The sequence below is a fragment of the Cibotium barometz genome, chromosome 14 (assembly GCF_041138505.1).
Source record: "Cibotium barometz isolate CiBa-2024 chromosome 14, ASM4113850v1, whole genome shotgun sequence".
NCBI classification, from domain to species: Eukaryota; Viridiplantae; Streptophyta; class Polypodiopsida; order Cyatheales; family Cibotiaceae; genus Cibotium; species Cibotium barometz.
The window spans coordinates 28,297,317-28,322,945 of NC_141059.1; the positions used below are offsets into that span (position 1 = coordinate 28,297,317).

The window sequence follows — 25,629 nt, forward strand, 5'->3', positions numbered from 1 at the left end:
TTATGAGGAAAATGCTTTGGATAATGATGATGATGATTCTTTGGTTTATGGAAGTGATTCATGGGTGGACTTTGATGGCGGATCATTGGTTGGTAATGGCCCTTCCAACCATGATGTTACATACCCATTTGATCCTAGCATACATGAAAAGATGCTTGATGTGGATTCATGTCCATATGATCCAGGTGGATAGCATGCATTGCCACTTGAAGCGGATGGGTTTCCTTTTGAACCGGACATTTCTTGAAGTCAACTTGTGAGAGAAAGAAAGAGATTGCACTCATAATGGAGTACCACATGCACTCATGATGCAGTACCACATGCATTCAAGGGAGTACCACCATAGCCATAGAAGCATAGAGCTCCAAGAAAATATGATTTGATTAGTCAAAAGTGATTAGTTGCCCCTAGTTAAAATATTCGCTTATATACTTGCCCACCTTTTCACACTCATTAATGTTGGGCCTCCATACTTGCCCGGCCATATCCATGCCCATGGGCTCCCTTTATGTGTAATTCCAAGCCCCCTTCATTACAGCAAGGAACCTAGTGTTTCATGCTCATACAAAGCACAATGAGGTGCATTATAATTATGTCAGGGAGAGGCTCATTGTTTGCAGGAGAGATTAGCCTGGCTTATGTCTCTACACATGACAATGTGGTAGATATATTCACGAAGGCTCTCTCACAAAAGAAATTTAAAGCTTTTTACAAAGCTTTGGGCTTATTACCATTTGAGGATTGATCAACTACATGATCCCTGTACATGTTCACATCATCACTACATAGAGGATTTGTAGCCATTTATATGGTAGTGATATGTGGACGTACGCTAATAATGGACTGGGGCACTTTTTTCCCCTTTAGGAGGTTTTTGTAGCCCAACGCATGTACGCACTCTTATGAGTGTGTAAGTGACGTTATCATGTCACTTTGCTTGAACTTCACTCATTCTCATTAATTTTCTTTGAGTGTTGTGCTTCCATCTCTCTCTCTCTCTGTTGCTACTTTGATCTCCACTCCAACAATCACTACTTATCCCACTCACACATTAAACAGCTATAAGAGGTTGTTCACACACATAAACACACAATAGATACATTTGTACCCACATAGGGAGCTCACTAGCTGCCACATGTCAACACACAATGTGGCCTCCTTTCTCTCTCCAAAATTTGAATTTTTTCACATACCTTGAAGTACAAAAGAATAATTTCCAAATATTTCAAGCATTCATGAAGGATCTTTTACCCATCGGACAATGAAATATGCAAAACAAGAGCTCTCCTTTACCCAATGGTAAAAAAACTATGGTTCTTTTCCACTCAATTACATTTTTCCATGCTTTATCCAATGGTAAAAAACTATGGTACTTTTCCACTCAATTACAATTTTCATGCCTGCCCATTTCTCTTTGCACTTTATGAAGCTCAAAATGCCCATTTTACATGTATAGTATGTGCATTTTGCCCATAAATAATGGCTTTCAACCTCTTACACCACACAATTAGAATCATAAACCAATTAACCCTTTCCAACCAATTTTCAAACTTAGTTTCGACCTTCAAATATTTGCCCAAAATGTGGTTACACAAAAATTTGTGCAAAGAAAGCTTTCACTCTAAACCTTAATAAACCAAGACTTCACATGGTATTAATTTCCATCCTTCTAAACCATATAAAACCCAATTTAATTGGTTGATTTACAACATATTCAAATGCAAATTTGTACTCACAAAATCTACATAATAATATACTCAACAAATTTACACTAAACCTCTATATTTAACATAAACAATACACACTATCACGAGCATTAACCTCTATATTCGAATATGTTGATTTACAACATATTCAAATGCAAATTTATACTCACAAAATCTGCATAATAATATACGCAACAAATTTACACTAAACCTCTATACTTAACATAAACAATAAACGCACTATCACAAGCATTAGTTTAATTAGATATCAACACTCAAATACCAAATGAAACACATAAGTAAACATCCACCCACCAATGTGTCTACCTAAGATTGGCATTCACATTTGATAGTTTGAAAGTTGGTCTATAGCACTACAATACCACACGCGATACCATAGTCACAATAATTAAAGGAAACATAAAGGAATTTGGCTAGCAATCACCACCCAACCATAGCCTCCAATCCGCATGCAATGGTAAGCCATCCACCGAGATAAACAAGAGCACAACCTTGGTATGCTCACGCCCACAAAGCATGTGCATCCCATATAATTCCAAGGTAGGGCTCCCTGCAAGGACGACTACACAAATGAGCCACATTCCCAACTATATAGCCACTGTAACCACTTCACACTGCCATAAAAACCCTCCAACCGACCTCTTAACACAAGATTTTCACTCTTAACTCAATCCTTACGCCCAAGGTTCGTCCAGGTTCTAGATATGTATATATATATATATGCTTGTCAACCCTGCTAAACTGAATTTTCATTTGTTCTTTCCCAAACTTATCAACTAAGCATATGACATACCATCAACTATCTTCTCTTCCTTTTGGGATTTAACAAATGGCAAGGTACACACTTTTCAGCATTTGAACTCAACAAGTTGTAATCCCCGCACACACATCACACCAATCTTTGTAATAACACGCTTTGTGTGCTCATCTCTTCGCATTTCTAGGAATTTTCCTTGAAATGCCTTTGGCAAAAGGCAGGCCTAAGAAATATCTAAAACTTTCAAAGATTCAATAGGCTGATTTCTCTCTGTCTCCCTCCCTCTCTCCCTCTCTCTTCCCACAAAAAAAGCAAAAGCAAGAATAAAAAATATAAACTACACACACACACACACACACAATGCATGTGTAGGTTTTTTACATTTATATGATTATCTAACTACATTATAATTACATACATATAAGAGTGTACCGCAATGTCATAATATTTATGATAAATAAGTCATGCATAAAATTAAGAAAATAGCTCAATTTGAAATTATAAAATATTACATCTTCACCTAATCAATTGCAGATTTTCTTACTTGTCTTAGATAATTCTAGCTTTATAAAAATATAAACTGTTTATATTTCTTGTAAAAATTCAAGGTGAAACTTCACTTGTGAACAACAAACGTTTAGCTCAAAAGAATTATTCTTATACAAAGAGTAGAGTTACATGATAAATTAGGGGAGGAAATTTGACAAAGAAAGCTACATGACTACTAACACACTGCTGTCACACTCCTAAATCTCAATGCCAACAAGAAGGCAGATTAGGCAGCAGTGCTAGACTATTACGCTCATTTAGTAAGAAGCGCTTTCTTATTGATAAGTAAGAAACACTTTCTCAACATAACATCAAAACTCCATAGAAAGTCACTGGAAGGTGAGACACACCTACTGGTACTTGTGGAGTCCTGCAGCACTGCGGTCTCTGTAGTCTATGAAACTGCTTTCAGTATAGGTAATTTTATTGTGTAGGCTTAATCCTTTTCTTCTCTTCAAGATTAAGCTTCTTTACCCTCTAAAAGAAGCAGACCCTGCTACTATGCATGATCACATCACATTGCATGGCTGCGAAACAGCCTGAGCACTCCCTTGTGGCGGAGCAAAATCCAACTCAAGAAAGTCTTCAACAGCGTCTCTTGCCTGCCAATGCCGCCTTCAAATAAAGGCCTAGGTCCACAGTAGCATTACTATTTATGATCATCTTATATATGAAGAGCAGCAGCGATCGAGCCGGCCAGACTAAGAACTTCAAAAGGAGCCTTTCCCATAACCTCTTTCACAGTCAATGGGCAAGAGTCCGTGATCCAGAAGTAGGCAAATCCCTGCTCACTATTTTCTGCTTATAACACAGCACAGACAACAGCATAATAAGCATGTAAGTAGCATCAAAGAAAGCATTAAACTTCTGCCTGCTTCGGTCCATATGAAAAGTTATCCATCCCACCTTTGTGAATAAACTTCTCCCAAGACCTGTTGGGGAAAACACCATGGGTCGTATAAGCACTAACTTTTGCAGCCCCATGTGCTAGTAGAACTTTCTGCATGGCATGAAGCACATGAATTGAGACCAGGTGAGAGCATCACCATACAACAGATCAATTCGTAATGCTTCGATATAAGGAAAGCAATCAGGGCACCCCTAGTGCAGTAGGCCCATGTGTGATCTCCCACCTGATTGTTTTGTTCTGAACTTTTAGAAGACTAGGATGGAGGGCATCCAATTCTCATCATCAGATACACCAAAAGCATGCACAGAATACTATAATTAAGCTTTGAGAGTTCCCCAAAACAACCGGCTTGCAGTAGAAGACAAGCCTGTACACAACTTTGCCCCCTTCAATGTGCCCATGCACCTACGTGTGCCTCTCTCTCTCTCTCTCTCTCTCACACACACACACACATACACATGTCTGTGTACTATATGTATGTATGAATGCACGTATGCATACAAGCATGTACAAGTATCCTTGTGAGTATTTTGTCACCAGAAAAAAAAAGGAGCATGATAAATCGTGAATTCATACCTGACACTCAATTAGAGTCCCCCCTGACTGAACCAGATCATCCACGATAACTACATGCTGCCCAGCAGCCTCTCCCTCTTTCAAACGCACAATCCGTTTATCACCTTCACGTACTTTTGTACAGATTATCTATAAAACAGACGTTCACATGGTAGTTGGCAACAGCAAAAAGTTAAAACAAAACTGAAAAAAAGGGAAGGAAAGTTGGAGGGACAGAAAGGCAACACCAAGCTGATTACAAAAATTTTGGCCACAAATGACTACCATGGGAAAGTGCTGCAAGTGGTTATGAAACCGTTTCCAAGCACCCTCATCCGGGAACGCAACGCTGACCTGCATGTATCTCGCAAAGGTACGTCATGGACCATAGCCATAGTTTGTTTGAAAGCTTTCTTTCAAACCCGTTATGCATCTTGATGGTTGATGTTTTAGTTTGTTGTAGTGAGACTACAAGAACAGCAACCATAGCTTACATTGGCAGCATCGGGAAGCTGATGCAATCGATGCTTGAGCAGTGGGATTCCGCTTTCAAAACATGGCAACACATTGTCACCAAAATAAAACCTTTCCTGTTCAACAAACCACACCGATTGTCCCCAGTGGATGCCTAGGACATGCGTACAAATCCGTGTACGCAAGGGTCTAAATACATTCAAGGACAAAGTGAAATTCAAATTCAGCAATGTTGCTTACTTGTAAAGCATGGATATCAAAAATCACGAGGCTCGTTGGACCCCCTCTTGAAATTGGGATGTTGGAAAGTATTCTAGCCAAAGTAAAAGCCGTGGCAATGTCACCTTCATCTTCCATACGCTCGAATGTGCCCGTTGGAAAGAAAGGCAGAACCAGCGTGAAAGATGAGACAAACATTCGTGGAAGAGCATAGATGATGGAGAGCTGCTCGAAAATCACCGCCGGAGAGCTGAAGGATGCCAGAAAAGCCACATGCTGGCTCCGGATGCAATGGGCATTGGGCACAAACAAGTTAGGGAAACCATCAGCAAAAGTTCTGCAAACAGACAGGAAAACAGACACTTTAGCAAAACCCATCAGTGGAGATTGGGACAAAGCTATTGACGACATGTGCACGGCATACGATGATGTGCGTGCAGCATGGCATTACACAGCACATGATGAAATGACATGTCCTGCAACATGTTGAGAGGGCATGGCATGGCACAGAATGAAATGGCATGGTGTAAAAGATTTCAAGCATGCAAGTGTAAGGCCATAAATACCTCCAGTTGATGGTCTTGAGCTCAATGGTGTCGGACTCGGCGGCGGTACGGCGGGCAAGGTCCTCGGTTTCATCACAGTAGAAAAGGCAGACACTCTTCTTGTGGGAATTATTGAGCGGTCTGAGTGAGATGGAGGAGGGGGCGAGGTCTCCTGTGCAGCTGACAGAGGGAGCAATGGAGGTGGCCACAGGCAAAGAGATATCCGCATGCACACCTCTGAGCACCTCTAAGCCAGTAGTAGAAGCTTGCTTCGCACTCCCCTCTCCCATGGCCAATCTTCTGTTGGATTTTAGGGCTTGCGGCGGGCAGAGTTTGGTTGCCAGAAAATAGAAGCCAGGCTTCTCGTTGTTGAGCCTGAGCTTGTTGGACCACTGCGAAGTTGTGTTCGAAAGTTTGATTGGGTGCCCGCCTGCCATAGAAAGACCAGCCCACCGTTTCACACTAGGGCCTACACATCAACCAATAATGGGGCCACCTTTTTATCATGAGTCAATATATATTGTACTTATCCCCCTTTGTCCTTGTGCAATGTGAACCCATCCTTTAAAGAAGCATTACCCCCACACCTATATTCTGAGAGTGAGGGCCTTGAATAACTCACTTTTTCATAGCTCTTATTAACCAATGATGGACCATATATTGTTCACTTGTTGCTTAGGCCTGGTGAAGGATGTAAGTGAGCAAGCAACTCGACACAAATGCCGCCTATCCACCCTCCTTGTTTACACAAAAAACACAATCGAACAAGACACACTTGGTTTTGTGCATTAGCATAGCTCCTGTAAGGGTATCGGTTTGAATCCTTTCAACAAGCTAGGAATTCGATCGTCCACTCTACAGGTGGCTTGGCCTAGGTGGACAAGCTTATCCTCTTTGTGTGTGTCATGACTTCGACTTTTTGTGGGGATCATGAGTGCATAAGGCAATTGGGAGGTTCCACCTAAATACAAATTTTCTTGTTCATGAAAAAAAAGGAATTTTCGTATAACTAGGCCCATTTTTTAATTTTAATTCTTTTTAAAAGAAGAGAGAGAGAGAGAGAGAGAGAGAGAGAGAGAGAGAGAGAGAGAGAGAGAGAGAGAGAGAGAGAGAGATTTTGGACTAAAGCAGGGGTCCATTTTATGACATATTAAAAGAGGCATGAAGAAAAGGCCTAGACCAATGGTAGAATATATGATGCTTAGCGAACCCAACACAATCATTACCAAATCCACTCCAAAGAATTCTATACTTGCATCAAAAGAATCCCCATCATTTTCACATTTTAAAGTTCCTTTTTTGCCTAGCAAAAGTTTGAATTGCCGCTACCAGTGTTGAAATAAACTTTTTTTCTAACCAATAAAAAAAAGGATGACCTTCAAACCCAAACGGTTTTTATTGAAAAAATGAATAGATTAGTCAGTTTTGCAACTAAAACTTCAAAAATTTGAATCTTTAAATTCAAGATTATGCAAAATTATAACCGGTTTTTCTCAATTTGAGCTATGAAAATTACACTAAAGGACGGTTTTTTCTAATAGTGGCCGCTACACCCTACCTTTTACAATGTTAGGCCAAAAACCCTTTGCATATATAAAAGAGGTGGCAAGTCCACATGTACCCATTTAACATGCTCTCTTCCCTTTTGGAAGCTTCTCTTAGGACATCTATGGGACATAAAAGGTACATATTTCATTGCCAAGGTAGTTATAGTGTGTTAGTTTTACACCAATAAAGAGTGTACACTTGGGATAAAAAAGGGTGGTCAAGGTAGGTATAACTCTTAGTTATACACCATTGAGTGGTATCCTTATGAATTTCATGAGTTAGTAATGTCTCATACCATATATGTGTCCCATCATGAGTCAATATTAGTAATGTCTTCTATTGTGTATGTGTAAGTGCATCCCCTCATGAGTCAATATTAGGAATATAAGTATTTTGATTATTCTCAAAGTGTGTGTGAGTGTTTGAACATCAATAATGACTAAAGACCTCCTATTGCAAAAATGAATTCAATAAGACTTATCATTTCTCTTGCTACAATCAATAAGTGGAATGGGAGAAGGAAAGATGCCTCCTTAAATTTTATATGTGTGTGTGTGTGTGTGTGTGTGTGTGTGTGTGTGTGTGTGTGTAATTGCTTGTTCAATGTTAGCATTTCCTCATCAACCCATGGTGACAAGAATTCACAAGGTTCATTGAACCTTGCTAATCAACAAATTATCAATTTAGCAAGGGTTGAAATGAAGTGTGAGCCCCCATATGGTGACAAGCTAGTACAATTATATGAGTATATATGATTTATCTACTCATATCTATATAAAGACACTCCTTTACCCTATACAAGTTTTGCTAGTGGAATGACTATGAAAGTGATAAAAGAAAAACTTTTTAAGAATGGGCATGATAGCATTTTGTGGTTGCATTGCATTGCTCTAATAAACTTCAAATGATTCCTAACACGCAGTGTAGGATGGCAATTATACTTAGAAGTTAAGTGTAGATTTTATTCTAAAATAATCTTGCATTGCCCGAATAAACTTCAAATGATTCCTAACACACAGTATAGGATGGCAACAACTTGGTTAACACTTAGAAGTTAAGCATTATGCATGAAAGGCTTAGAATGCAAAAAGCTAATTATAAGATAACATTTCTTTTAAACTCAATGTATTTAATAGCAAATACCCAACTTCTTGGAGATTGAGAGCGGAGGAAAAGGTATTTCATATGTAAAAGAAATTAATTTGTTTGCAATATTCTCAATTATGAACTTCAATTAGATTACTCCTTAACATGGGGAAAAATCCAAAAATTAGTACAACACTTGTGGGTACCATGTGATGTGTCCATGGTTACCAAATGCCCTTGTGCATTCCATGTGTTGTGCCTATGGTTACCAAATGCCCTTGTTCATACTTTAAGTGGTGTGTATAAGAAGTACCTTGAAAGATGCATAGAGGGCCTACCTTAAAATTCATGATATAAGGAAAGTTGATGTGTATACCTACCTCATGGTGTTGGCAAAGTCAAGATTCATGGTGTTAGCAAAGTCAACAGATGCCTTAGTGATTATCTCTGATATGAGATCTTATCTTATAATTATCTTTTCACAAGATTCATGGTGATTATCTCTAATATGAAATATTATCTTACAATTAGCTTTTCACAAGATTTATGGTGTTAGCAAAGTCAATGGATGCCTTAACAATTATCTCTAATATGAATATAGTTAAGGTGAATTATTCATCCCACTAATTTTCTTTGTTAAATAGAAAATCCTTGATAATAAAGATGAGAAGCTAGAACTTATAGAATGAAAAAGTATGATCAAGGGCATATTTCTTGCATTTAATTTTTATAGCAAGACGGATGCACCATCTTATTTCATAACACTCAATGAGGCTATGACATTAATAAATAATACTTAAAGAATTTCATTTTAAAGATGCAAACTCTTTGATGATGTAACAATAAGTGTGCTTTTTGGACGTTATCTTTTGAAAATCAACCCCTACACTTGCAATTTGCAACATTACTTTTGATACATGACTATAGATGCTTAGGTATGGTCCTTAATGGTACATGACTATAGATGTTTAGGTATGATCCTAAAATAATATAAACGGTAGATACATAGGTATGGTCCTAAAATATGATATCATTGATACTTGACCATAGATCCTTAAGTATGGTCCTAAAATATGATATCACTAGTAGTTAACCATAGATGCTTAGGTATGTTCCTAAAATATGATATCACTACTAGTACTTGACCACATAGATGCTTAGGTATGGCTATAAAATATGATATCAATGTAATGACCGTGCTTTTTTAGATGTTATCTTTTGAAAATCAACCCTACACTTGCAACTTACAACATTACTTTTGATATATGACTTGATGCTTAGGTATGGTCATGAAATGATATCAATGGACTATGGTCCTAAAATATGATATCAATGGTAATAAATATAGTTTACAATTGATTATCATGTAAAATAATCATATCAAAGAACACAATCTAACTTAATAAATCTAAAAGAAGTAAAAAAACAATTGTAAGCTATCAATAATTTCTTTATAAACATTCCATCACTTTAGTACATAGTATTATCATATAAAAGCACAAAAATGATCCATTGCATTGTATCGCTTTCCATCACAAGTTGATAAAATAGCAAGCTTCATGTTGCTTAGTGTCCTAGAATATTTACACTAGGTGAGACAAACTTAAAAATAGCCCATTGACACTAGTTTTAGTCTTAAGCAACAATTTGTCACTAAGGGTAATACCACTTTATGTACATGAAGTTTGTCACTTCCCCATTTGGAATTAAGCTCATGGTATGGCCACTTTATAAAGTCTAGTGCCATCTTTTGTGGCACTGGATCACTTTGAAAATGTCACTTAACGGTGTTTTAATTAAGGGAAACGAAACCCACTAGACGAATAGCTACTACTAATATTTCCTCATTATATATTGATATTCATTCAAATCTTGAAACACTAAAAATTGAAATAGCAAATAAAATCAATTCGCACATAGATTGTACTTATATTCTATTGCTCTTCTCTGTCAGTTCTCGATATTCAATTTCTTGGATGGCTGCTGACAAGCAAAAGGGCTAACCACATTTTTGGACTTGTGCCTAGGGGGAGTGAAAAGAAAAGCTAGGTTGGGAGGTAGTGCATGCTTGCTAGCCTTAATATCAAAATTCTGGCATTCATGATACAGTGTGTGTCTAGTTTCAATAAATTCCATATTATGGGTGTGGCAAATGCCGTTAGGTAGGAAATATGCCTTGTACCCCCGATAGTATCTTCCGGCCATAATCTACGTAAAAGAGGTTAGCTTGCACTCACTTGAAGTTTGCCACTTCCCCATTTGGCATTAATCTCATGGTATGGCCAATGTCAAACCTACAACAAGTGGTTAACATTTTCCCTTACCTAATGGTTACCATGTCCTCGTGTCACTAAGCTCAAGTGGTGCAGATGCTACTAGTTTTGGAGAGTTGTGGATGGGCAAAGATGTGGTCGGTGTTGTGTGGATGGTCAAAGATGTGGTCGGTGTTGTGTGGATGGTCAAAGATGTGGTCGGTGTTGAGACCAATCCACGTGCTTCACGCTTGTTGAAATAAGCTAGGGAGAAAAATTCACTACTTATTCTAGTGGTAAATTCTTGCTCTTACCTTTTGTTAAGAGCTCGACTTAGAGAATTTGCACACCTTCCTTAGGTGGAGCGTGATTTTTGGCAAAGCCTGAGCTTTTACTATTGTGCTCATGAGATCCTGCTTCTTGGAGGGAGAGTTTCTGTTTACTTCTTAGGTGGCACTCGAGTTTCTCCTTGTTTCTTCGGTGGATCCTAAGATTCTCCTAGTTTCTTGGGTGTAGCTTGAGTTTTCCCATTGTCTAAGGAGAAGTGGCTTTCTTCAAGTTGCTGCTTCTTCCCACTCTAGTTGCATATAAATTACTTCTTCCCACTAGTTGCATATAAATTACTTCTTCCCACTAGTTGCATATAAATTACTTCTTCCTCTAGTTGCATATAAATTTAGAGTTTACTTGTAAATTTTTGTTTCAACCAAGAGAAAAGGTTTTAGAAGAAACTTAAAATAGAATAAAACTCAATGTTCTATCAATCTTACTTGCATCTATGCTACCTTACCATTTGGAATATCATGTTATTTTTATTATTTTATTATTTTTAGTTTTAAAATTTTTAATTAAAATTAAAATTGAGAGAGAGAGAGAGACCCCTAGGGAACAGGGTTTATAAACTCCTACCCTCTCTTTCTCTCCCTAGGAAAGAGAGGGTAGGAGTTTATAAACCCTGTTCCCTGGGGGTCTCTCTCTCTCTCTCTAGGGAGAGAGAGAGAGGGTAGGAGTTTATAAACCCTGTTCCTTGGGTCTCTCTCTCTCTCTCTCTCTCTCTCTCTCTCTCTCTCAGGAGAGTGAATGAGGCAAGGAAGGAGGATAGGGTGCAAGCGGGCATCGTTTCATAATTGCAAGCCAATAAAGTTTGAAATAAAGCAAGTGGCGAGTTAGAGAGGGGAGAGTGACTGAGGTGAGGAAGAGGTGAGGAAAGAGGATAGGATGTAGGAAGGCATCGTTTCACAATTGCAAGTTTGAAATCGAGCAAGTGGCGAGTTAGAGTGGGGAGAGTGACTGAGGTGAGGAAAGAGGATAGGGTGTAGGAAGGCATCGTTTCACAATTGCAAACCAATTAAGTTTGAAATCGAGCAAGTGGCGATATATATATATATATATATATATATATATATAGAGAGAGAGAGAGAGAGAGAGAGAGAGAGAGAGAGAGAGAGAGAGAGAGAGAGAGAGAGAGAGAGAGAGAGAGAGAGAGAGAGAGAGATGAAGTAAGAGAAAAAAAAACTAAAATAGCCCCACCCCTTCTCCATCCTGAGCGTTGATCTGGCTACTCTAGATAGAGAAGGTGTGGTTTTTTTTAATTTAAACTTATTTTGAGAGAGAGAGAGAGAGAGAGAGAGAGAGAGAGAGAGAGAGAGAGAGAGAGAGAGAGAGAGAGAGAGAGAGAGGGCAAGATGGAGAGAGGATCGCACTCCCATGCAACAGGAGGAATGTCGGAAGCAATACAATAAGCGAAAGAAATCTAGTGATAACACTTCAAAGGATGCATAGGGATGCGCGACCCATGGGAGATGCACGCTTGTGAAGGTGTTTTTTTGGAATTGCAGAGGGTTTCCATGGCATAAAGGTGAAAGCATTAATGCTATGGTTGGTGATGCTGACATTGTGTTCCTCGCCGAGACATGGGAGCGGGAGACATGTAGAATTTCGAATATCCCAGGGTACATAATTCATAGCGTATATCAGCCACATGTAGGAAAAAGAGGGCAAGGAGTTGCATGCATATACAAATGTCATTTGGAAGGGATGATTGATGTATGTAAAGTAGACCGACATATGCGGTACATATGGATTATGCTAAAGCACACTACACCGATGTACATTGCGGGATGTTACATTCCACATAAGGAGTCCCCCTTCTATGCACGACATGAAGTGGATTCACAAGAACCTTTTGAAGATTTGAGTATGGATGCATGCACATATATGCACACAAGGACATGTGATGGTCTTAGGTGACTTAAATGCGCGTATTGGACGTATGCAATTTCAGCCCATAGCGCATGATGAGCTAGACAAAGAAGAGGTTGTGGATGTCGATGCACGTTGGCGTAGACAGTCTGAGGATACAAACATTAATGCTCATGGACGTGCCTTGATGGATATGGTTAATGGTTTGCACATGCCGATATTGAATGGTATGAATTGTTTTCCCGATACTGAAGGATACACGTGCTACTCAGCCAGTGGAGGTTCTAGTGTGGTAGACTATGCAATGGTACACATGAATGATTTATGCATGATCAAAGAGTTCTGGTTAGGTGAAAAACATCCAGAATCGGATCATATAGCTTTGGGCTTGACACTTGATATTTGCCACCATGTAGGACATGCAGGGGACACAGTAGGTACTGGTGCATTCCGTATTGATGTAGACAAGAAACAAGTATATGCTGGTCACCTGGATAGTCTTATGAGCAATCTTACTAGGAGCACATGGGCTGATTTGAGAGATGCGATGTTAAATACGGCTATAGAGGTTTTTGGGAAACCAAAGAGCAGTCACAAAAATGTCAAAGGATTGCCATGCAAGAAATGGTTTGATGATGAATGTAAAGCTGCACGTAGAAAGCTGAAAATCCTCCCTAAGGGACAAGAACGAAGTGAGGCGGAAAAACGATATAATGCTCTCACGCGTAAAAAGCGACGATGATATGTAGTGGCCAAAGAAAGTGAAGATGCTAGGGAGTTTGAGAAATGTCCAAGGCAAGCATGGAGAAAATTGCAAACCAGACGGTCAAATGTTATGGGGGATTTTACAGATGCTGACATGCTATCGTATGTTACAGAACTTTACATGCATAAAGGGGTACAGCCCATCAAATGTGATGTACATACGTAGCCATTTAGTGCTCTGTTCACTTTAGAAACATTGGAGGCAGCCCTCAACAGGATGGCTAATGGAAAAGCATGTGATACTTTGCAGTTGAATGCGGAGATGTTGAAATGGACAACAAAGGAGGCGAGACTGTTTATGTTGCATGTGATACATCATGCTTTTGCATATGGTTTTCCCCAAGAATGGCAGGAGAATCGGATACAACCGTTGTATAAGGGAGGAGATCGCAATTTGGTCACAAACTACCGCACGATTATGGTCAGTTCAGCCATGGCAAAGCTATTCAGCACTAGCTTGGAAATGCAATTGAGTAAATTGGCAGAAAGTAATAACAAACGAGCTTATGGTGGACAAGTAGGTTTTCGCCGTGGTCATAACACCATAGACCATTTGGTTACTTTATGTGTGCTTATGGATGAGAGTCGGCTTGAGGGAGCAACCTTGTATTGTTGTTTTGTGGATTTTAAGAAGGCTTTTGACACCGTACCAAGGGTTGGCTTATGGCAACGAATGTAAGAATTAGGGGTCCCAAATGATCTATGCATGGGAATTTACAGGATATATCAACAAGTGGTGTGCCACCTCAAAGGTCACAATGGGCTGTCTCACAAGTATTTGAGAGTAATATGGGAGTCAAACAAGGTTGTCCGCTCTCCCCTACATTATTTGGTTTATGCATTGATAAGCTAGAGGAAATACTTCTCACGGCTATGAATGAAGAGGAAGCCAAAAGCCCGCATATTGGTATGTTTGTCATCTTGCTCCTGCTTTATGCAGATGATGTGTTCTTCTTTACATATACTGGGGAACGTATGCAGTAGTTCATGGGGATTCTTGAACGGTTTTGTCAAGATAGTGGTTTGACGGTGAATGTATCAAGAACAAAGCTAATGGCTGTGTGCACCAATCAATCAAAGATCCCACCGAAAGTACATTATGCAGGACAGTCTCTATAGAGGTAGTATCTACTTTCAAATACTTGGGGATTGAGGTATCTGCAGACCACAGATGGCATACATGTGTGGCGATTAGCAAGTATTATCACTTTGAAAACGACTACAGCCGTACAGATACTAAATGTACGACTGCAGCAGCCGTATAGATACTAAATGTTGTATGACTGCAGCCGTACAGATACTAAATGTTGGAAAATACGCTGTATGATTTTTGATGCATATGTTCTACAGACGGTATTATATGGAGTGGAAGTGTGGGGGAGGAGCATCTCCTCATCTGCATGGAACGACATTGAGAAGCTGCAAAAAGCTTTTATTCATAGACATTTGGGCATCAAAAGCACCACACCATATGTACTTATGCTTTTGGAAACTGGCCGTCGGCCAATTGAGGTACATGCTATGATCCGAGTACTGAGATATGCCACCCGAGTACGTCAAATGGATGACAGTAGAGGCTTCCCAAACGTGCATGGGATGCTAGTACACGCCTACAAAAAACGTGGAAAAGTAAAGTGCTTTCAACAGGATGGGTGCTGGATATGCAAAAATGGTTTAAAGGTGGGGAGTGGATAGATATCTAGATATGGCACCAGAAGATATATGCATGGACACATTTCAATCAGACCTCTTACGAGCGTATCAAGCAAAACATCAAAGCAAGGGAGCATAACTATGCTCGTCTCAGCAATAGAAGTATCATCACCATGATGACACTTCTATTGATGACTATGCTTGTCATCAATAGAAGTATCATCATCATGATGAGAAAGAAAAACTTACATAATCACCCCATCATCATTATCATCGTGATGAAGAGAATCATCACAAGTAAGCACATCATCATTATCATCGTGATGAAGAGAATCATCACAAGTAAGCACATCATCGTGATGAAGAGAATCATCACAAGTAAGCACATCATCCATGAAAAATGCATGATCCATAAAAACACCATTAACATGATCATCATGAAGATTTAAAATCCTAAGAACTTGGATAATCCCCATCAAATAAGATCACATTAATGTTATCACCACCATCATGCATAGTAGGCTCAATAAATGGAGACTCCGAATCTCACTCATGAACATATGGAACATGGTGTATAGGATCCAAGAGAGCCCTCATATTTTCATCTATGCTAGCCAAAACTACCTCCTTTGGATCATCATCAAGAAGCTCGATGATAACCTCCATTGAATACATTATCACTAGAAACTGAATCAAGGATATGCACATCCTCACTAGCATCATCTACTTGAGAAAGCTTTCCATCCGCAAACAGAAGGGTGATGTGAAACCATCCTCCAATGGAACATTAAGAACCACATTATAAGTGCTATCATGGCCAAGCTACATACCACCATGGGAATCTTGACCATCCTCCAAACCATAAGGGAAATCTGATGCGAGGATAGAGGCACCAAAGGACATCTTCTAGCTCTTTTGACCATCATGCTTCTCCCATGTTCCTTCAACCCCCATCATATCCATCCCATCGTCATGGCTATCAAGGTCACTCTCATCATCATCATTCTTCTTTTGATGGCCAAGCCTCTCACATCGAGAGCACCAAGTATTTGGGCAATGCCTTGATTTATGTATATACTCCTCATAATAGGAGCAATATGGGAAATCTTTTAAGTGATGCCCATCATCATTTGCAATGGCAACATGCCTTCACCCATGATGAGGAAAACATTAGCCCATCCTCTACTATTACATCAATTTGAGGAATTTGACTCTCTTTGCTTAATTTTGTCTTAAAAGAAAAGACCAAAATTAAGAGTCTAATTAATCTCCTATTTAGATTAATTTACACATTTGTTGATGCACATAGATTAGCATTCCCTTGCTTTATCCAATGATGTGCTCAATTGTGTGAATTAATTAGGGATTAGTGCTTAATTAGAGTCCTTGATTAGTGTAAAATAGGGAAAGATTAGTGAAAGGATTAATCTTTGATTAATTCTTAATCACTTTTTTTTTACATAACGTAGATGCTCACGAGTTGTCAAATTGTCCATTTTTATGAAGGGTGTAAGGGGTGTCATAAAAAGATTGCCTTTTTTGATTCCCACTTACTTCACTTACTTTTTTAGGAAAAATGACAATATCTCCTTAATTTTAAATTCAAAAAATATCCCCTCCCAAACAAGTAAATTCGTATTTCCCACTAGAGAATCAAAACAATGGTTCACGTGTGAACCATTTTTTGCACTTTCACGCCTTAAGGTTTCACGGCCTAAAGGTTCACGCTCCCTAAAAAAATCAAATTTAATTTTTCCATGAAGTCCGCCTTCAGTGACATACAAAAATACGGCCATACGAATTTCCACACTTATGGGCAAATACGACGGAACAATTGATCCTGTTCAATTCATTCAAATGTTTGAATAGAGACGTGAAGCCTTTGGAAATCCAAATTGCCCCACCAAGGTACATGCATTGAACTTATGCTTAGCGAGAAAAGCTAGTCGATGGTTCACCACATTGATGCCGACGATCAAAACCAACTTCAAAACCTTGAAAATAACCTTTATCCACGGTTTTTCAAGACAAGGTAATCGGTGGAGTGCAACAAAAGAACTCTATTCAATTGAGTGTAAACCAAATGAAATCATTAGAGACTTTATCCTATGGATAAAACTCTTGGACTCACGATGTGAGTCATGGAAAAAATTAAATGATTCTCAATTGAAGAGATGTTTCTTGATGGGCTTAAAGAATAACAGCTTACGCAACTTGATCATTGTATCCAATCCAGAAACATTCGATCAATGTTGTAAAGAAGCAGTACGTTTAGATGATAACATGCTGGAAGATGATCATGCTACGAGGTATTCCTCATCTAAACCAAGTGAAGCAATGGGAAAAGAAAGATTGATCTCGGAATTGCCATCCCCCGAATTCTATGCAGCCTTGCTTAAAAGCTTTCAATCGACATCTCTAAGAGAAGATGAGCTCCTTCAAAACCAGCAATCCTTAATGCCTCTACAAGTGAGGAGCAAAATGCCTTGTGTTAAATGCAATCACCACGAATCCCCATTGTGCATATAAGGCACTTGTTTTTCTATGTACTGCATATATTGTAAATCCTTTGATTATGATACTACAAAGTGACCCAATTCATCAACAAATAACTCAAAACCTCCATCTCCCGTGCATCGAACAGAAATAGTCCACAAAGGGTAGAAACCACTCAAGAGGAAGTTAATCGAACACTTCAGTGTTTCTATTATCATGGACCTCACAAAGTGGCAGATTGCACAGCTTGGAATACTTCCATGCCCATAGTCACTGACACTTTACAGCCCATGTGTGAACGATGTGGCATTGATCACACGTTCCAAGATTGCCCAAGACGAGTTGCTTCAATGCAACTTGTCTCACAAAACACAACTCTTAACATCGTAAGTGTACAAAATGGGCAATCGTCCACGGTACTCTTGAATGTGCTTACACGCTCTCAAGCCAAGGCACAAGAAATGGTACCCTTGAATGTGCTTATACGCTTTCAATCCAAGGCACAAGAAATGGTAAAAAATAATGCAAAAGACAATACCTTGACATGGGTAGAAGAACATGCTTTAAAACAGAACCTAAAAGAAAAAGCAAAACCTTCTAAACCCAAGAAAAACAAGAGACAATAAACGGTTGACCACAAAGTTGAAAAAGAGGATAGGGAAAAGGAGCCTATGGAGGGCATAAACCCAAAAGGGAAAAAGGAGCCTATGGAGGGCATAAACCTAAAAGGGGACATAAACCCAAAAGAGCCAAAAGCTACACATGATGTAGATGCATCCACCTCAAAGGCTACCAAACAAAACACAAAACCCATATGTGTGACACAGGATACAAAAGCCCAAAAAAGTATTCGATCTCGTCGCATGGACAAACATAATGAAAAACTGACGATCCAAAGAAAGTCAGAAAATGAAACAAGTTCTAGTACATCACTAAGTGAGGATGAAACAAGTTCTAACTCTTCACTCAGTGCACCTCATAGACCAATCAAGAAACTAGAAACCACCTAACCACCCCAAATTGAAAATCATGATCATATGACACATGTGGAATGCAAAAAGCAAGCTCAGGAGAGCATGCTTAGCATGGTTGAGTGTCTTACAGGATCACTGGTTGTGATTGAACCTCATAATGCTAATTCTAAAAAAGCAACCAAAATACAAAACCCAGAGGAGTACTGCTTCCCCTTTCAAGAGGAAGACATATTCTCTACAGAAGAGTCATTAGAGATAGATTGCATGAATTATGCGATTCAGATAGCACGTAAGAAATTCGATAATTCCTTTACAAAATTAAAGCAGTCTCTCAAAATCTCATTTGGTGAAATGCTCTTCTCATTGGTGAAGCTAGCATAACATCAGCACTTGCACCTTTAAGGGCTCAACATGAGTTATACCAAGACATAAAGAGCTCCATAGAATGAGACTTTAAGGATTCACAAGTTTCCAAACAAACCTCATTTATAATTGTCAGAGGACCAAGTGTGCCAGTATACACATTAGGTACTCTTGAAAAAGTTGAGAGCCAAAAAGAGGATGAAATTGAATGGGAATATGAAACAGAAATGGGATCTGAAACTGAAACAAAAACTGAAACATCCATGGTTCCTCTTGAAGATTCTATCATGGTATGGTTGGATTTCCCTAGATTCCCTTGAGTATGATGTCATCCTTGGTGGAACTTGGATACGTGACTCGTTGTATTCAATTGATGAATCCATACAAACAGTCACCTTGAACACTTATGCAGGCATTGTACAATTGCTATTACGAGAGGAAGAGACCTTGGAGGAGCTGGAACTTCCAATATATCTTACTGAAAAGATCCCTATGATTTTGGTTGGATTGGAACTTTCCAATAAAATCACCACAGCCACAGCTCAAGCGCAGCTTTATCCAAGACACGAGAACACAATCTCATGACCCTCGAGTTATGGGATTTGTTAGGTCAACCAACACTCACAGCTCATCTTGAAAGAATCCCCTTTACACAAGACTTGAACATACCATGTTTGGGGTACTTTAAACATTCAATGTATATTGAAACTAACCCCCTTACTTGCAATTTTTTTTGTGGTTGAGTATGTGTTAGAAGAAGATTTGATCTTGGGGCATAAATGGACTATTGCTGCCCAAGCACCACTGTGCTTTACTAGCGATAGAGTCATCATGATGGTCAATGACAAAAAGTTGGCAGTACAATACTGCAAGGAAGAGGATCCAACTTTAATGGATTTCTATGATGTTGAACGCAAAAGGTTACAAGCCTCTTCCACACGAAAGACCCTCTACACAATGACCTACCATCTGCATCAACGATCGATTTCGATAAAGCATCTACTCCTTCAACCCCATCCTCACAAATGAACTTTGATGCCAAAACCTTGCAATCAATAACTATTCCTAAAGAAGTTCCTCCTGTGCAACCATCCTCACAAATGAACTTTGATGCCAAAACCTTGCAATCAATAACTATTCCTAAAGAAGTTCCTCCTGTGCAACCATCTATCTCTAACCAAGGAAATTAAAGGAAAAGCCTTGGAGCCTATGCCTTCATCGACAAACTCCACCAAAGGAGACAACCGCATGCTCGAAAACCTCATTGATAGCCACTCCACAAGAGACCCTAGCCTCATCATCATCAAAAATACCCATGAGTCTCAAACATGTAGCCTCAGCGTTAACCAATGTGAAGGAGGGCTCACAACCTTCCACTTCAAACAAAAAGAAAAATCCACCAAGACAACAAAATTCAAGGTATCTTAATGGTATCAAAATGTGGGTGGAGAAGCAGCTACTTGTTTCTCAAGGCTACTACAAAGGTGCCAATCAAATTTGGGTGCCTCGAGACAGTCAAATCCTCTTCCTCAACGCAGCACTCAGAGGCCAAGGAAAGGTAAGAGTACTCCACAACACCGTCAATAAAAGCCTTTGCAGGTTCCTTAAAAGAACTCCACTAAGTCAACAAGTGTGGGTACCCAAAAGATTACTGCAAGCACAAGGGTACTACCAAAGTAATACCAAAGCTTGGATTCCCAAGCACATCACAAAGTCCCCTAAGCTTGCACAAAAAAGGAAGCTGCCTTAGCACCAAAAAGCATCAGCCACCAACTTATAATGTTCATCAAAGATGGGTGCCTGTGCATGTGCTTCAACAACAAGGATACTATTACGGTAATCCCATCATATGGTTGCCAAAATTGAACAACGTGAAGAAAGCCTCACCACTGACTTCAACCCCAATAGCTTCACCTAAAGTTCGACAAGAATGGCAACCTAAGCAACACCAAGCAAGTCACTTAACCACTCTTGTGCATTCAGCATCTACATAAGAGCTTGTGTGTTCAAGCAACCCCAATGGGGACCAACCAGAAGTCTTACCTACCGCCTCGACAACATTTGAGCCAAAAATTCAAGAATCAATTCCCACGTCTGTAACGAAGACTTATGAGTGCATCAAAGATAAACTCACAATGCTCTTTTCACCCCTTTGGATGTGAAGCATAAGTGCAGAAGCTACGCCGTAGACATAAGAACCTGTTCTCTCAAAAAGGAGAGTAGCCACAAGAACCTATTGCTTGCAAGATGGTAGTAAAAAGAAAAAAAAAACAAACAAACAAACACAAGGGAGTCACACATATGGCCTACCTAGAAATGGTAGAATATCACAAGCAACTCCTGATTATACATATCTTGCGTGGCATTGCTATTTTACTAGCACATGAGTTAGAGGAATTTTGGTTATTTTACACTTAGTTTATGAACAAGATTTAGTGCTTGAATTATTTTTGTAAAATTGAAAAAGCAAGCCCTATTTTGTACATGCAACTATTGTTAGTTCCTTGGGCTATATTTTGAATACATTTCTTAAAATACTCATGAGTCATGAACGTGGAGCTACATGCATGAAGGAGAAGATTGCACCCAATAGTGTGTTAATGGTGATGTTTACCCTATCTCATGTTTTATATTATGCTTTAATCTTGTCAATTTGATTCAAGTCTATGCTTTGTTCCTTGATGTGTATGTGAGTTTGATTAATTCATTAAGAAGTACATGAGGTCCTGTGAGACAGTGGTATCACAACTATGGATTCTTACAGTTGAAGAATAGGGAAAAGCTCACAAAAATCTAGAGGATAAAGAAGACAAAAGCTTAAGGACTCTTGGACAAAGATTGGATGGTTTTTATGGGGATTTTCTAGGCCATTGGATCAAGAATAAGATCAAAGGCTAGCAATTCATGTCACCTTTACTCCTCCCAAAACCACTTCTGTGAAGCCAAATACCACCCATTCTTGATAAAAAATGGTTTTTCTCAACTCTTAACATGTTTGTTGATTCGTCTATACAGATGAAATCGGCATACAAAGGAGAATTAGGCTCCACTTTCAGATTACTAAACCATTGGCTATGATAGAATTCTATAATGGATAGTGGATATTTGCTCATAAATCAACTTGAGAAGAAATCAATTATTGGCTTTTTATAGCCTATAAATCCTTGGATCAAATCTTCATCAAGAGGAAATTCAAGGCTATCAAAGCTTTAATTTTTTTCCCTCCTCTTCTCTCTCCATCCATGGGTGGTGAAAATCGCGAAGGGTTGGTGATTTTTCTTTCTCTCGTAGACACTTGCCACCGTGGGGGTTTATAGAGCCATGGAGAGGCTTTATTTAAAGCTTAAGATTTTAAGCTTTGAAAAGTTTGAAAGCTTTCAAAGCTTATAAGCATTATAAGCTTTAAAAATCCTATGTTTACCATAAGATAAAAAAAGCTTATATTTTTACAAGCCTTAAAGCCCTCATTGGTTAAAAAGAAAAAAAGAGGGATCTTTACACAAAAAGAAAATCAAAAAGTTTTTCGGCAATAATTTGCAACCTAAAAAAACTCTGATTTGGGGACTCATAGTAGCTGAAAATTTTAAAAATTATTCTTGGTGGGAAAATTCAAGCAAAGGGTTGGCTCAAAGTGTTCCTAGGCGTAATTTTTGGCATCGAATTGGGGCCAATTAACTTCAGATATTTGAAGAATTTGAAGGCAGTTTTCTATGGAGTACATGCCCACTTTGATACCATTCGACGGTCTTTTGGCACTTGTGGATTTTTCTTATCACAACATGAGTTGAACAGGATTCTGACTTCTTCCAAATTGTGGGTGAAATCTAAGTATTATTATTATTTTAGCAATTCTCATTTCTACATTTAAAATCTGCACCTTTTATCTATCTACATCTCTTTCAACATGAATCCTCCACCCCCAATCATTCAAGAGAAAATTCAATCACTCCAAAACCAGATTCTAGTTAATAAGGAGTTGAGATGGGATGTAGAAGCTAGGTTATCTCGTAAGAAAGGCATAACTATGTTAGTCTTCTGACTTTGATGGTGACCAAATTCAGAGAATTGTGTAGGCTACTCTTAGAGCTCAGGAGTCTAGGAAGGAGAAGAAAATTAGACCACAAAGCTTTTACTTTTCAAAATTTTGAAGATGCTCGCACAATACTTGCTTGGCTTAGTCAACTTGATGATTACTTTTTGGGAGAGAAATTCTATGAGAAGGATAAATTCAAGTGTGCTACTAATCATTTGGTGGATAGTGTAACATTATGGTGGACCATGATTAGAACTAGCAAGCACAAACCAAAATCTTGGAAAAAATTTCAAAAACTCATCAAGAAGGATTTCTTACCTCACAGTATAAAGTAAGGGCTAGACAACAATGGTCCATCTTCAGACAACTTGAGAAAGAGAATATGTTTGCATATGGGGATAGATTTTGGAAAATCTTAATACAAATATAGGTAATTGAGAAAGTTCACACTAAGGATCAAAGAAGGAAGTTTATAAAAGGTTTGAAACCGACAATTTGATCAAAAGTGAACATGTTTTGACCGCACTCTGTTCTCGGCTATTTCCTTAGCCTTGAATTATGAAACAAAAATGGCATTCCAAAGGAAGAAATGACATCTTAGACTTTGATGTAAGGAAGAAATGACATCTCAAACCTTGACATAAAAGTTTTTTAAGATTAAAACATTTTAAAAACCATTTGATAAACCCCTAAATATTAATAACACAAGTATTGATACCAAGGTTAATTAATCTCAATAAGCTAATAAAGATGATTTAAAGAAGTGTTTTAGGTGCAACGAGATCAGACATATCACATTGAGTTATCCACGGAAGTCAAATAATATTTCACTTGGGATAACTATGATTGATGATGATGAAGACGAATACTCTTACTTCGACAAATATTCCAACTCCTAAGGTAATATACACATTTCGTTTGACTATTTTTATAATAAAATTTACTCAAGAGTTTTTATTAATTTCAAGGAGAGTTTTTATGCATCAAAGTAGAACTTCTTGGAGGAACTGGCCCTTCCATCTTAAACTCTGCTTTATGAATTTTCACTATGTATTAGTCTTGTGGTATGGGACACAAAGATTAATCCTATGTGAATAATCTTAATGCATACTTATCTCTAGATTTATGTGGGATAATCTTTGGTGGTATGGGACACTAGAATTTATTACACATAGAATTCTTTGATAGAATGTCTATTTGTCATAATTAGAGAGGATACTAGAATTCATATTTTATAAGACCTTGATTTCCTTTGCTCGAAATAAGAAAACATGCAACTGAGGTATCCAAGCAGGAGGGATGTTACATAATGTCCACTCTTTGGCTAAACGGGGACATCCAGATGCTAGTGTGCCGTGCTAGTGAATTAATATCATTTCTGGCAGCCAACCAGCTTGTTTGGCCCCGACCATACTGACCCATTGTGCAACAAACTATTATGGTTTAAGCCTTCTTTTTTTGTAATAGTTTCTTGGAAACGTGTAATACCCAAATGGATGTAAGCATTAAAGGGAAAATTATTTGGATATGTGTGGATTAGAGGATAAGGAATTGAGGGAATAGTTGAGTACAGAGTTGATGAGTTAAGATTTTACCAAGGTACTGCATTGCGTTGTTTAAGCTAATGCTGAAGAATGTTATAGGGGTTGGTCTCTAACTTGTCTCTACTTTGATTTGCATAGTTTTGTCTATTCTGCATCCATTCCATGTTAAGTGCATTCCTTTTTGGACATGAACTCCTATCCAGAATCATGATGGGCCTAGGAACTAACCTATGTGTAGTCACTATTAACTCCCCTAGATTAAGCATAGGGGTAGCGCAATGTGCCAGTGTTGGCTTATTGCATTGGGCACAATTGCATGAGTAGTCACTCTTTAGGAACTAACTAGGTGGTCCTTGGGTATTGACCGAATAATGACACTTTTGGTGATCATTCTGGGGAATGGTACACCAGGAAGGGGAGTAGCAAGGTAGAGGCTAGTTCTAAAGTCAGTCTTGCACATTAAGTCCATATAGGAAAGCTAGCTAGGGTAGATCAAGAAAGGAAGTGTGCATGTACTTATGTCGGTATGTTCAAGAGGGAGTCATAGGAGTGCAGTGGACATTGCATGGATAATGAAGGGAGATCAAATAGAGCAATGCGGTACCGTTGCAGATATTCCAAAGATGTAGCGAGTGAAGGGCAATTGCATTGTCCAAGAAGGCTTTGAGAAGGGATTTCATGCTGATAGGTTGTTTTGTGCCCAAAGAAAATGCCCAAATGATATGTCCACCCTACCCCAAGAGAATAAAATAAATCATTGATGTATGGTTAGAAACCTTAGGAAAGGTAATTGGTACATGGCCACTTTCCAAAAAAAATGAAATTAGCCATTGCCACCCTAGGCAACAGAAGAAAGTACACGTGTATGCAATAGAGAGGGGAGACTACAAAAGAAGGGCAATAGAGAGGGGAGACTACAAAAGAAGGGCAATAGAGAGGGGAGACTACAATAGTTGTTGGAAGCTGTGGAGAGAAGC

General features: G+C 38.7%; 1 protein-coding gene across 1 annotated transcript; it reads right to left on the reverse strand.

The window, feature by feature from the left end:
* Positions 1–3,120: 3,120 nt before the first annotated feature.
* LOC147631892 (Phosphoribosyltransferase family protein) lies at positions 3,121–6,135 on the reverse strand. The gene is made up of 7 exons (XM_086808454.1): positions 5,758–6,135; positions 5,213–5,528; positions 4,993–5,088; positions 4,784–4,852; positions 4,520–4,648; positions 3,940–4,033; positions 3,121–3,831 (listed from the first exon to the last, which is right to left on the reverse strand). Exons 1-7 carry the CDS (start codon positions 6,024–6,026, stop codon positions 3,698–3,700), a joined length of 1,107 nt encoding a protein of 368 aa, XP_086664580.1. The 5' UTR covers positions 6,027–6,135; the 3' UTR covers positions 3,121–3,697.
* Positions 6,136–25,629: the final 19,494 nt, after the last annotated feature.

Bases quoted from the DNA above. Each gene is read 5' to 3' on its own strand.
- LOC147631892 (XM_086808454.1), bottom strand. From the start codon at position 6,026: ATGGGAGAGGGGAGTGCGAAGCAAGCTTCTACTACTGGCTTAGAGGTG. The intron at 5,529-5,757 runs GTATTTATGGCC...GTCTGTTTGCAG, and splicing joins CTCAAGACCATCAACTGGAG to AACTTTTGCTGATGGTTTCC. The intron at 4,853-4,992 runs GTAAGCTATGGT...AGATACATGCAG, and splicing joins AGCTTCCCGATGCTGCCAAT to GTCAGCGTTGCGTTCCCGGA.